The sequence below is a fragment of the Corvus kubaryi genome, unplaced genomic scaffold, assembly GCF_017639235.1.
Source record: "Corvus kubaryi isolate FWS band 111438036 unplaced genomic scaffold, C.kubaryi_AGA036_p1.0 37187, whole genome shotgun sequence".
In the NCBI taxonomy this organism is placed as follows: Eukaryota; Metazoa; Chordata; class Aves; order Passeriformes; family Corvidae; genus Corvus; species Corvus kubaryi.
In genome coordinates this window covers 412513-425600 of record NW_024581053.1, presented here as the reverse complement: position 1 = coordinate 425600, position 13088 = coordinate 412513, and the positions used below count along the sequence as shown (strand labels likewise).

At 53.8% G+C, this 13088-nt stretch overlaps 1 protein-coding gene across 1 annotated transcript in view; it reads right to left on the bottom strand.

Annotated features, from left to right (window-relative positions):
* LOC121661667 (dynein heavy chain 9, axonemal-like) overlaps positions 1-6949 on the bottom strand; it is a 124861-nt gene extending 117912 nt beyond the window's left edge. The window contains exons 1-7 of the mRNA XM_042022080.1: positions 6814-6949; positions 5765-5930; positions 4928-5167; positions 3817-3977; positions 2946-3102; positions 2094-2198; positions 146-303 (exon numbers count right to left, since the gene is read on the bottom strand). Of these exons, the coding sequence (XP_041878014.1) occupies positions 146-303; positions 2094-2198; positions 2946-3102; positions 3817-3977; positions 4928-5167; positions 5765-5930; positions 6814-6851 (1025 nt within the window). The 5' untranslated portion in view covers positions 6852-6949. The remainder of the gene's footprint in view (positions 1-145; positions 304-2093; positions 2199-2945; positions 3103-3816; positions 3978-4927; positions 5168-5764; positions 5931-6813) is intronic.
* Positions 6950-13088: the final 6139 nt, after the last annotated feature.

The window sequence follows — 13088 nt, the reverse complement described above, 5'->3', positions numbered from 1 at the left end:
TCCAGGCCTGGGCACAAGGCTGAAACCATCTGTGAATCCCCAGTGCAAGGGAATTTCCCAAGAAAATGAAGCCAAACCTGGATGTTCCACAAGACGATTTCTGCCACTCTTATAACACTGGTGACAAAACCTGGCCTCGACTCACCTGAAGAGAGCTTTTAAATTCTCAGGCAGCTCGGTTCGTCCTGCATAACCAGGGTTCATGGTGATGAAAATCCCGACTGAGGGGACTAACTTAATGTCTTCTCCAAGAAAATTGAAGGATTTCTTCTTCTCCCGTATGGCATCCTGCACACTCTTCACCTAGGAACCAAGGCAGAGCTTAGTGCTGGTGCTCAGGTATGAAAAACCCCAGACAGCAGTGCTGCCCTCCCTGCACTTGGCCCACGGTGACTGGGGCTTATCACTGCTCTGGTTTGTGTTTTTACTGACCATGTAAAGCCTTACACACTGTTTGGGGTAAATCTGTGTGTTTCCCATCACAATCCAACTCAGAAAAAGCAGAAAAGAGCTGAAGAGACCGGGCAGTCAAACTGAAAGGAGTTGCAAGAATTTGCTTGGTAAGACACTGATGGATGTGGGTGAGGGGAGAAGGAAATGCCTCCAAAGCCACCTGGATCTCACAGCAAAAACCCCATAGGCTAAACCAGCTCTTCAACTTCCCAACCTCGCAGGAGGCCAGAGGTGATACAGGGCTGTGGAGGCACCCAGAGCACAACCAACACCCACAGCAGCCCCAAAGAGTCTGCCCTGATTCCCCCCACGCCCTTCACCCCTCCTCACACACTGCCCTTCATGACAGCCCAGAGCTCCTGTGCTTGCTCTGCTCCTTGAGGACCTGCATTCCCCATAAAACTTGGCCTCAGCTCAACTGCAAACTGATCCCTTGATATTGCTTTTAAAGATTTTGGGGACATCAGATGCTTAATTTAAACCCAAACCCACAAGGCAGAAGCTGGGAGACCTCCCCTGATACCTTCACTCACTGATATTTGCCTGGTTGCAGCTTTTTTCTTCTCATCCCCCACTTTCCAAAGGGAGTGAGTCCATCACAGCCAGGCCACCTCACTGCCCACCTTCCACTGGATGGAGTGAGTCCATCACAGCCAGACCCTCCTTCCCAAAGGAGCAGTTCCTTGCAGCCAGCTCACCTCCTTGATAGCAGCACTTCAGCGAGGGAGGAATCTCTCTCTGCTGGCTGCCCCCAAGTTACACCTGTTTGCCATGCTAAAGCCAAGCAATTAACGGAGTTTCTCTTTGTAAGGACCCACATGGACACGAGCTGCATGACTAAGGCAGCCAATTAACCATCGCCATGGTTACCCTCTAATAGCAGCGGGAGAGGCGATGATGGAGTGACAGCCCTGCCTCTCACTCAGACACTGCTCCAGCCAGGAGCCAGGGAATCATTAGCAGTTGAGTCATAGCTGGGCTTCTTTTGTTCAGCTTCCCCTTTTATTTTAACATCCTCAAAGAGGTTTTTCAATGACAACTTTAGACTAGAACCTGGTGGAAGGGAAGCAGGGAGGGAACGACACACAAACTCCTGTACCCCAACTCCTGTACCTGCCTGGGACTTCTCTGGGACATCACATGAGGGACAACAATGAGAGAACGAAAGATGAGAGTGAGGAGGTCGTGGAGGGGTTCAGAACAATTCCTTTGACCAAAACATTTACAGAAGTGTAGAAACTTCTGGGCTCTAGACCTTAATTTCTGCAATGCCAAGCCCCAAAGAGGGTCTAGGAAGAATTCAGCACCTCAGTCAAACACTGGGATCCCAAAACCTGCACTGGCAGCTGACATTTGGGACCAAAAGAACTTTGATATCTTGGCAACTCAATTTTTGGTACTGAAGTCCCCCAAGACTCAAACCCTTCAGTTCTGCCCCTGAGGGAGCTGACTGCCTCTGGACAGTGCAGTTGAGCACCCAGCTGCCACTCCAGCTCCCCTGGCAGTTGATTTAACTGGCATTTTCAGGGGATTCCAATGAGATTTAGGATCTGGACAACACCTAGACCCAGAAGGGAGGGAGGGAGGAAGGCAGAAAGGAAGTCAGGCTTGTATTTATCCACAAGCTTTTCACCACTTACCTGTACAGCAACCACAGAAAGGACCTCGACTGAGATCCTGTTAAATTCATCAAAACAGCCCCAGGCTCCTGTCTGGGAAAGGCCTTTGTAAATATTCCCACAAGACTGAAAAGAAAAAAAATAAAGTAATATTACAAGAGTGAAATCACAAACGGAATCAACTCCAGCAAAAACTGGATTTGATTTCCCTGCCTGTTTATTTATAGCAATTTACAGTCTATTGTGGGTATTTAGAAAAGTGCAAGGGAGCAGTAGGCACAACTCAATTATAATATTTATAGCTCTGCACAGTTTGCCACTTGATTTGCTAATTGCACTCTCTCGACATCTCTGCACTCTGGTTCCATTTAAAGGTCAGCTGGGCTGAGCTACTGACAGCCCCACTTCCATGAGAGACCTCAGCTGGATAAAATACCATCCAAGGCCATCAAACCCACTGCCCCGTGGAGACCACAGGGCTCAGCCCCGTGACCCAGCATTGGCCTCATCCCAGGAGAGGATCCTGAGAAACCAGGAGAGGTCCCTCCCCATGCCTGTGGGTGTGCTGAGAGGGAAGGGATCAGCACAGCCTCGGGCTTGACTGAACAGGCCAGAATTTGTCAAGTATTTCGTATGGAATCTAACTCCAGGAGGGAAGGGAAAGGTGGAACAGGGCAGAGAGCACAGCTCAGATCTCTCCCTCCTGAAGAACCTTGTGCAAGTCTTAGAGAAGCAAAGGGAGGAGGAGAGAAAGCTGTTCAGCAGGAAGGGAGGCAGCAGGGGTGTGAGGAGAGCGGATGGATCGGAGCAAGCCCAGCTGGATCCCTCCCATCCCTCAGGCTCCCTGAGCAGCCCCGTTTGGGGGAGCAGTACCTGGTAGTCCATCTGCTCGGAGCAGTTGAACACGTACACCATGATGCCCAGGGCACGGCCCAAGTCCTTGGTGGTCTCTGTCTTGCCGGTGCCAGCAGGGCCCGCAGGGGCCCCGCTCATGGTCAGGTGCAGAGACTGGGTCAGGGTGATGTAACACCTGCACAGGACGAGGGAAAAGGGGAAAGAGAGTGAGCTGGGTGCCACAGGTCACTCCAGGGCACTCTGCAGAGCCCTGCGCCCTCCTTTGGGACAGCTCTGTGCGAGCATGGCCAAGCTGAAAGTCCTTTGGGGCATTGTCAACCACCTCTGCCCTGCTGGGACTTCTCCAGTGCATCACAGAATCTTAAAGGTTGGAAAAGACCTTTAAGATCATCAAATCCGATCATCAGGACAGCACCAGCACCTTGTTCACCACTAAACCATGTCCATTAGTGCCACATCCTCGTGTTTTTTGGACACCTTTGGTGATGGTGATTCTAGCACTGCCCTGGGCAGCCTGTGCCAGGGTTTGACAACACTTCCAGTGAAGAAATTTTTCCCAATACCCAACCTGAACCTCCCCTGGTGCAACTTGATGCTGTTTCCTCTCATCCTGTCCCTTGTTCCCTGGGAGCAGACCTGACCCCACCCCGGTTGCCCCCTCCTGTCAGGGAGTTGCAGAGAGTGAGAAGGTCCCCCCTGAGCCTCCTTTCCTCCAGGAAAGTTCTCCCAGCTCCCTCACTGTAAAATCCCAAACCAAGTGGGAGTTGCAGCTCTGCCACCAGCTCGCTGGGACACGGGGGGCAAACAAGAGGGATGTGGGCATCCCAAGCAAACCCCTCTTTGTCTGGCAGCTCTGTGTCAGCCGTGAGGGAGCTCCCCAGGGCCTCACCTGTCGGTCAGGGGGGTGATCACGAGCCGAGGGGTGTTGCCCAGGTACTCGTAGGAGTACAGGAACTGGGCGTCGCAGATGTTGGCCAAGCAGTGCCGCTCCTCGTCCGACCAGCGGTGCCGCAGCTGCGACAGCCACAGGAACGCCTGGGCACTGTCCACCTGCAACGTGCCACCAGCACAGTCACAGCAGGGCAGGGAGTGCCAGGCACACACGGCTCGGGGCCCAAGGGCGCTGCGAGGGAGCTGTCACCGGCTGTGGACTGGTCACGGCAGGGGCAGGGGCTGAGGAGTGGCGCTGCCCCAGCTCCCAGAGGGGGAAACCAAATGAGCCAGAAATCTGTGCTCGGCCTGGCTGCCCCCCAGAAACACAGGTGAGGGTAAAGCCACAACCCAGCACACCCAGGGCACCTTCCCACCCGCGTGCAGGGTGGGATATGAGACTGTCAAGGACAGAGTGATTAGAGAGGTGGAGCCCCTCTGCTCTGGAGCCAGGCTGGGAGGGCTGGGGGTGTTCACCTGGAGAAGGGAAGGCTCCAGGGAGAGCTCAGAGCCCCTGCCAGGGCCTAAAGGGGCTCCAGGAGAGCTGGAGAGGGACTGGGGACAAGGGCATGGGGTGCCAGGATAAGAGGGAATGGCTTCCCACTGCCAGAGAGCAGGGATAGATGGGATATTGGGAAGGAATTCCTGGCTCTGAGGGTGGGCAGGCCCTGGCACAGGGTGCCCAGAGCAGCTGTGGCTGCCCCTGGATCCCTGGCAGTGCCCAAGGCCAGGCTGGACAGGGCTTGAAGCACCCTGGGATAGTGGAAGGTGTCCCTGCCCATGGCAGGGCGTTGGAATGAGAAGAGCTACAAGGCGCCTTCCAATCCAAACCATCCTGGGAGTCTATGAGGGCAGGGCAGTGGTGTGGGACTGGCAGACAAACCCCAAGGGATTCCCAGTGGCCCCACTCCAGAGCAAGAAAGCCACAGAAAAGAAAGCCCAAACGCTTTTCCTCACGGCCACATGTGCCCTGCTGAGCCAGGCACGATCCTGGTGCCTGCCCCTGCTCTGTCACTCTGTGATCTCCCCTTCAACACCAGCATGGCCCATGCTGGGCTGGGAACACCAACCTTCTGTGCTATCATCTTTGCCACCACGTCCCGCGCGTGCACGTCGATGGTGCAGATGGTCATGATCTTCTGCCTGTCGCCCTTGGAGAGCTGCCCCAGCAGCATTGTCACCAGGGTGTTCAGCTGGGCCACCTGCTTCTTGTGGTACTCCCTCATGGCCTTCTCGTAGCCTTCCTTCATCCTGGAGAAGGCCATGCCCACCTCAGCTGTCCACCAGATCTGGGTGCAGCAGAGAGCCACCTGGGGAAACAGTGGCTCAACAGCAGGGGAACACCAGGGCTGCCTGACTTTTGAGTGTCTGATCCATGGGGAGATCAAGGATGAAGCACCCCTGACATGAAATGCAGTATTTTGTCATACAGTATCACAGCAGGCAGGAGAGCAGGATCCACTTTACATCCATTGAAATCCCACCCCAGACACGTTCAGCAGCTGCTCAGCTGTAAATGAGCCCCTTTCCCATGTCTGACCACACAGGAGGCCGAGCTGGAGACCACGAGGCCACCAGAGGGGCATCCAAGGGGCTCCTTCCTCTCATCAGGCCTCACCAACTTGTTCTCTCACCTCTCTGGGGGCAGGGGCTTCCTGTGACCCCTGGGGTGCAGCAGCCACTGCCCAGGCCCCCGAGCTGCGTCCTGCCCAGAGCTCCGGTCAGAGCAGGGAGCTCAGCCTGGGAATCCATCAAGAGATGGCCAGGAGAGAGGAGAACTCGCCCTTCCTTCCCTCCTGGACAGCACAGGCAGAAACATTCCCATCCACAGGCAGAGACCCCGCTGGAAGCAGGGAAGGGCAGGGCGGCAGGGAAAGCCCAGGTGCCCCCAGGAGCAGGGACAGTACCTGGGCAGGGTGGTCAAAGAGCCACTGGTCCCTCGGCTTGTCCTCGTAGGCCGCCACAGCCGTGGTCATCTCGTCCCTCACCGTGGCCCTCATGGTGCCCAGCAGGCGATTGAGCCACACCTCGACCTGCAGCAGGGATGAAATCCCAAGAAGACTCCTGCTCCTCCTTGGCAGCAAGGGATGGCAGAGAGTGGGACAAGCAGCTCAGCTCTGCCGTCAAACAAGCCTCAGGCCTCCTCCAAACTGGGGCACTCAGCCATTTCTGGGCCTGCAGGATCAGCAGCTCTTTCCAAGCAGGTTTTTGTGGAACTCCAGCTATAGGAGGAACCAAACTGAACTCCGCTGAGGAGCAATTTAGTTCAGCGTGTTCCAGCTCCAGGCTGTGACAGAGTCACCTGTGGGACCTGAGCACAACCCGCCAGCAGCAAGAGAATGCTGGGAACACAGTTCCTGCTGAATTTAGTATTTCACAGGCAAAGTCCTCACTGAGAGGAGAGTTTAAATGCCAAGTGCCATCACTGGGGAGCTCAGAGCTGGTATTACCTACTTCAGCTTCCTGTAATAGTCCATGGAGAAAAGTGCAGCTACAGGGACAGAAAAGCTGAGCAGTAATTTGATTCTTAAATTTTGTGCTTCCACTCATCCTACAAAATAAGGAAGATTTGGAAGACAGGGGAAAAACCCTTTTCTTTCCAAAGGTACCCATGCAGAAGTACTATGGAAAAATTTGATCTATTTCAATCTGCACCCCCTCCCAACTGGGAGGGCAAGAGTCACCTCCAAAACGTTTTCCAATAACTAAAATTAAAAAAACCCTAGTAAGGAAAAGGCCACAGCTCTTGCTCACACCGTGGGCTGTGAGGGCCCATCCAGAGCAGGACTAGAGCTGTGGTGTAAGCAAGGATTAAGTTCCACACTGCCTCTCCCAGCTTTTCTCATAAAGGCAGGGCAGTGAAGCTCTACAAGATCTTGGCCAGGGATGCCCACTCAAGGGTGTGGGAGGGCAGGTTCCACCAGGCAGCTTGGACAGACAAGGCCTCCCCTCTCACCTGCCCGCTGCAGTCACAGGGCTCACTGAATCGGACATATTCCTCCTCTCTGCTGTACATTCCCAGCCCAACCTTGGTTGTCTTCTGCTCAGAGTCCACCTGGAATTTCAGCTTGGCCAAGTTGTCAAAGAGTTTGGGAAGGTGACGCTGCACCTGTGAAAGGGATTGTACAAATAAAGTGAGGGAGATGGGACAGGCAGGGCAGAGAGCAGCAAAGGTGTGACAGGCACAGTCCTGCTCACGAAGCATGACTTGGACATCCTGGCAGCACCACATCTTCTCACTCATGGCCAGGATGCTGCCAGCACAAGCCTCTTGCTGGCCTTCTCAGTATTTTTTCTTGTAACTCATTTTAGAACAGGGACAGGCCCTAATAAATCCTGAGATTTCCCAGACAGGGCAAAAGCACAGAAACCATCCAAACACTGCCTGACCGAGTCCCAGTCTCCCTGCAGGCAGTGCTGCTCCACCCTGCTCCCCCTTGTCCTGTTCTCAGCACTGGGAAGTTTTCCTCACTAGGAACCTTTCTGATTCTTCCCTCCTAGAAATCAATTTTGTGCCAAAGAAAAGTCCTGAATTTTCCTCTGTGGAGAAGCCAGATCTTTATTTCTGCCCGAGTCCCAGGATAAACAGCTCAACAACCCAGACAAAACCCTCATCTTGACCAAAACCACTTCTCCAGAAGGAGCAGAATGATTCAGTCCTGCCCTGTCCACAGCCAGCTGAGCCTGCAAAGCCAGAGGGGAGACACCAGCACAGCTCCTGAGGCTCCCAACACCAGCACCTGCCTGGAGCTGAGAGGTCACCAGAGCTTCTGGAGCAGTACCTCACACCCAGCTACAGCCCTGTGTCACACACTGCTGCCAGCAGGGACCCCACGGGACAGGGCAGCCCCCAGAGCTGTCCCAGCCAGGTGCTGGTGAGACAGGGAGATGGACAAACCCCATGGGCAGGGTGGGAAAAGAGAACAGCCTGTACCTCCTGGTGCTCTCCTGCTTTCAGGGAAAGCTGGGAGCACTGGGGAACAGGAGGCTGAAAAGCAGCGCCACGGAAAGGGACCTGGGGGTGCTGCTCCACGGCCAGCTGGAACTGAGTCAGCAGTGCCCTGGCAGCCAGGAGGGACATCCCTGTCCTGGGGGCCATCAGGCCCAGCGTGGCCAGCCAGGGGAGGGACGGGATTGTCCCACTCTGCTCTGCACTGGCGTGGCCTCACCTTGAGTGCTGGGGCAGTTTTGGGTGCCACAATTGTAAAAAGACATTAAAGCATGACAGAGTGTCCAGAGGAGGGCCATGAAGATGGTGAAGGGCCTTGAGGGGCCATATGAGGAGCAGCTGAGGGCACTGGGTCTGTTCAGAGGAGAAAAGGAGACTGAGGGCAGAGCTCACCAGGGGCTGCAGCTCCTCCTGAGGGACAGCAACCCAAGGCTGGAGCAGTGTCAGGGGAATTTAGGTTGGATATAAGGGAAAGGTTCTTCCCCCAGAGGGTGCTGGGCACTGCCCAGGCTCCCCAGGGAATGGGCACGGCCCTGAGCTCCAGGAGCATTGGGACAGCACTGCCAGGGATGCCCAGGGTGGGAGTGTTGGGGTGTCTGTGCAGGGCCAGGGGAGGCACTGGGTGATCCTGGGGGTCCCTTCCAGCTCAGGATATCCTATGATCCTGTGGCTCGTCTGTCCAGTTCTCACTCCCTGTCCCACAGAGGATTCCAACCCCTCCTCACAAGCTGTCCCACAGGTGGCCACAGCCCATCAGTTTCCCACCTGGCCAAATCCCAGGAGGTGCCAAGTGGATCAAGAAGCAATGGACACCCAGCTTCCCCACGTGGACAAGCAAATCTCCTTTCAAATCTTACACAAACCATGGAATCCTGTTTTACACCTGTAAGTGGTCAGGCTCAGCAATGCCCACTGGCCACTCACAGCCCCTGGCCACTCTGCAGGGCCTTGGCTGTGCTCCAGCACTCGATACAATTCTGCCACCAGAGCCCAGAACGCACCTGAATCTGCACCAGGTCGATATCCAGTTCAAGTGGATAATATCATTGTCTATTTAATCCTCCTTTAGGAATTATCAGGCTTTGAAACTACAGTGGAAAGGCTGAGAGCGTATCCATGCATGATCCTGCCTGACATTTACTTTGATTTTACTGCAAATAGTTTTGAATAACTGAAAGCACCAGGAATTTCTCCTTACTCCATGGAGCATTTCAACACAGCAGCTTTGCTCTGCTTCCTGTGTTTTTCCTCTCTCTCTCTCTCCATTTTAAGCATCAATCAGTGGTGTATTTACGACACTCTGTGGGCTGAAAACACCCAGCAGCAGCAAACACATCCAAGCAGAGTTAAAGGTTAGTGGCAACAAGAGCATTTCCAGACCTGCCCCACTCACGGGCTGCCATGAACACTGAAAAGGAGGAAAAGCTCAAGGAGGGTGAGACTGCTCACTACTAAAAGGTGGAATAAGGAGTTGATTCCTTTCCCAACAACCTCCATTTGCTGTCAATATGTCGGTTTGGTTTACACACCAACCTTAGGATTAGTGACGCCTCCCAAACCAGGCTGCTCAGGCAAAGGGGCTGAGGCTTCCTGACAGCAGCTCCACCACTGCCATGCTCCATATGGAAAAGCACCTGCAGGACTGAATCCTCTGAACTCTGCCCACAGGGGATAGAGGGCTCTGATCCCTGGGAATGGAGGGAAGGGGACTGTGATGCCATTTCTTACAACAGGAAGGTCACTGCCAGCTCCTCCCCGGGAGGATCCCGCAATCCTGCTGAGTAAACAGGAGGAATGGTGCATTTGGGGTGTTCAGACCCCATCCCAGAAGCCCTGTGCAGGGTCAGGCACCCATCTGGCCCTGAGCCACAGCCACTGGCTGACCACCAGCTGCTCACCTCGTGCAGGCTGTGCTCCTCCCTGCCCTGCCATCAGGACATCCCAGAGGCTTTGCACAGGGGAAGGAAGAAGCACTTACTGGAAATTGCCTCTTCTGCCCTCTACAAGCCACCAGAGTCAACACCTCCACACTGGAACGACCCATCCGGGGCTCTTTGTTTGGGGGCATCCCAGGTTGGGATCCAAGGTCAGCAACAAGTTTTGGATGAGATCCTTGAGAAAGTCAGTTTCCTGCAACCTCACTGTATCCCAGCAGGAGCAAGCCCACGGTTTTTATGGCACAAAAGCCATGGAGGTGCTCTCTGAACCTGCCACAAGCACCACCAGGGTTAGATCAGACAACCCCCAGGGCAGTGCTGTCAGTAATGACAGATGGAGATCAGCTGTGAAAGAGTGATTAATCCATGCAGGGTGGAAGAAAATCACTCCCACCTGGGGAGAGTCCCAGGACAACACCTTCCACTGACACTACTGACAGCTGGAAAACGCAAAGGTGATGCAGTACAAGCCTTACCAGATGGGGGTTGGTGCCGTTGGAAAGAATATCCAGTAAATCTGCAGAAGAAATGAAGTAAAATCTGGGGAAGGCCAACCTTTTCATGTCCAAATATTCAGCCAAAGCCTTCTCACACAGAGACAACCTGGGGAGACAAAGCAGAGCCCAGGACAGCTAGGTAAATACCCTGCCAAGCTTCATGCTGCCCTTTGGCTCATCAGCCAAGTCTCCTCACCATGGGGAAATGCCAGGCACCAGCTGAGCCCACAGGCTGCTCCTTCCCACAGCCCTGAATAGATCCACAAAGCACGAGGGAGCTCACAGCTCACTCTCTGCTCTGGGGGTCAAACACCCAAGAGTTGGGACAGCCTCATAAAAAAGCAGAAGCACAAGTGGAAGAAGAGGTTGGGAAGGTTTGCAGTCTGACCCACTGCTTTAGACAAGCTCGTAGCTGCCACAGGTGGTGGCATCCACTGGGATGAACATTTCCAGAACTGCTTTTATTCTAATGAGCCACATTTTAAAGTCTGATTCCAACCAGCTCAGCTTTTTGTGTTTGCAGAGCATGAAAGGAAACTTGTTTGCTCCGATCTAAAATGAATCTCGCAGTGTTCACATGCTAAACTGCTGCTGAGCTTACAAAGTTCTTAAATAACATTCTCTGTGAGGAACATTGGCCTTGTTCGATTGAAAATAAAATCAAATCTTTATTTGAAATGGAGAGCTGCTACTGGCACAACAGCTTAACATGGACTTTGAAGTGTTTTTCAGGCAGATTCATGTGTTAAATGAGAAGTGTCTCCAACTCAGGGCATCAGGTCTGTTTCAGGGAGCTGCGGTCAAATTAATATTCAGGATGAGAGTGTGCCAGATTCCACTTAGGGGCTTCAAGGTGATGGGTCACAAACAGAAAAACTTGAGAAAGATCAGAAAAGCTGTGATTTGTGACTGCAGAGGATGCACAGCCTTGGGAAAAGCCTTGGAGCACAGGTTCAACCAACTTCTTACAGTTGATTCCAGTCTCTGACAAAACCCTGGGACTGATGCTCTACCTACCTACTCTGGATGTCCTCCAGCTGCTGGGACAGACCTGGTTTATTGGTGGCCTCAACAACGTTTGGAGTTTTCTGAACTTCATAGGCCAGTTCTTTAAAATCCACATCAATCCCTTCAAAGCGCCTGGAGTCCTACAAAGGGACACAAAGGTCACAGCAACGCTCTAATGGTGTGCTGAGAAGTCCCATCCTTTGAGGGCTGTCCTTGGGGTGAGGGGAAAGTTCCTCCCTCACCAGTGAAAGGCACGTTCCTCCTCAGCACAGCTGCAAGTGTGGAGTAACACTGGGAGCTGGACCTGAGGAGCTGGGTAAACACCCTGCCAAGCTTCATGCTGCCCTTTGGCTCATCAGCCAAGTTCTCCCCGCCATGGGGAAATGCCAGGCACCAGCTGAGCCCGCAGGCTGCTCCGTCCCACAGCCCTGAATAGATCCACAAAGCACAAGGGAACTCACAGCTCACTCTCTGCTCTGGGGGTCAAACACCCAAGAGTTGGGACAGCCTCATAAAAAAGCAGAAGCACAAGTGGAAGAGCACCAGCTCTGCTCCATTTCCCAGAGCAGGAGAAGAGCTGCTCTCCCCCAGCACCAGTGTGGAAGGCCAGGAGGGGAAGCTGCCAAAGCTGCCTGGGCCAGCTCTGTTTGATGATTTGCAGTGTCTGAGTAATGATCTCGCTCCTCTCCCCTCCGAGGGAAGAGGGAACACGCCTGCAGCACTGAAGGAAGGCAGCAGCTCCTGCTCAGTCCCCAGGAACTCTGTGTTTGCCATGCAGTGGTGGCAGGGAGACCAGCCCCTCAGCACGGCTCAAGCACAGCCTGGGGTACAAAACCATCCTGGGGCAGCACTGGGGGAACAACCAGAGCACGGAGGGAGCCTCCAGAAGCAGGAGAACAGCCCTGCTTTGGGGAACTTGGCATATATAACCCCATTTAATAATGGAGCCTCCTCTACAGCACTTTCCGAACAGGAAATCTGGGATTTGGGGGCTCATACCTGGGGAAGCTGTGCCCGGATATCTTCTGAGCCTATGAAAATGCTCTCCAGGTGAGACCACGAGCGCTGCACCTCAAACCAGAGCGAGATGATGGAGTCGGCGGTGGAGAGCTTCCTCTGCCAGGCAGACACCTCCTCCAGGAAGAAAGCGATGTACTTGGATGACATTAAATTCTGCAGCTGCACCTGGTTGTCTTCTAAAGTTTCAATGAGCTCCTCATCTGATCTCAGCAAGGGGATGTTGGTGCGGGGGTGAGGCTCATACTGAAATTCCCTGGAGCTCCAAGTCATCCTCAGCTCCTTCAGCACCTTCTCCATGCTCATTTCTCGCACCGCTTTGTCCACAATGCCATGGACCTCCCCCTCAAACTGATGCAGGTTGAGCTTGAGGAGGTCAGCCAGGGTGGTGTCCGAGTCCATCACAAACCTCACGCCCGTCACCTGCATCAGCTGGTTCCAGTGCCTCTCCCTGATGGCAGGATTTTGCAGTTCTGCCACAGCCTTCAGGGCTGCCAGCATGTTCTTCACCTTGCTGTCCAGCCCACTGAAAGCATCCCACGCCCTCATCTCCTTATCCAGATTCCGAATCTCTCTTGCGAACTTTTTGCACTCCAGATCCATGTTCTCCACGTTAATATCCACCCATTTGGTGGTCTGCCAGTCATCGAGGCTGGTGTTCACCAGGGAGATCATGTCCCAGAGCTCTTTGAGAAGACACAGCTCCTTCCTGCACTGCTTCAGTTGTTTATACTCTGGCACCGTGACTTCAAACAGACCGGCTGATTCATAAATCGAGGTCATGGCTGACTCCATCTGTTTAATCTCCATGTGCTTTGCATCC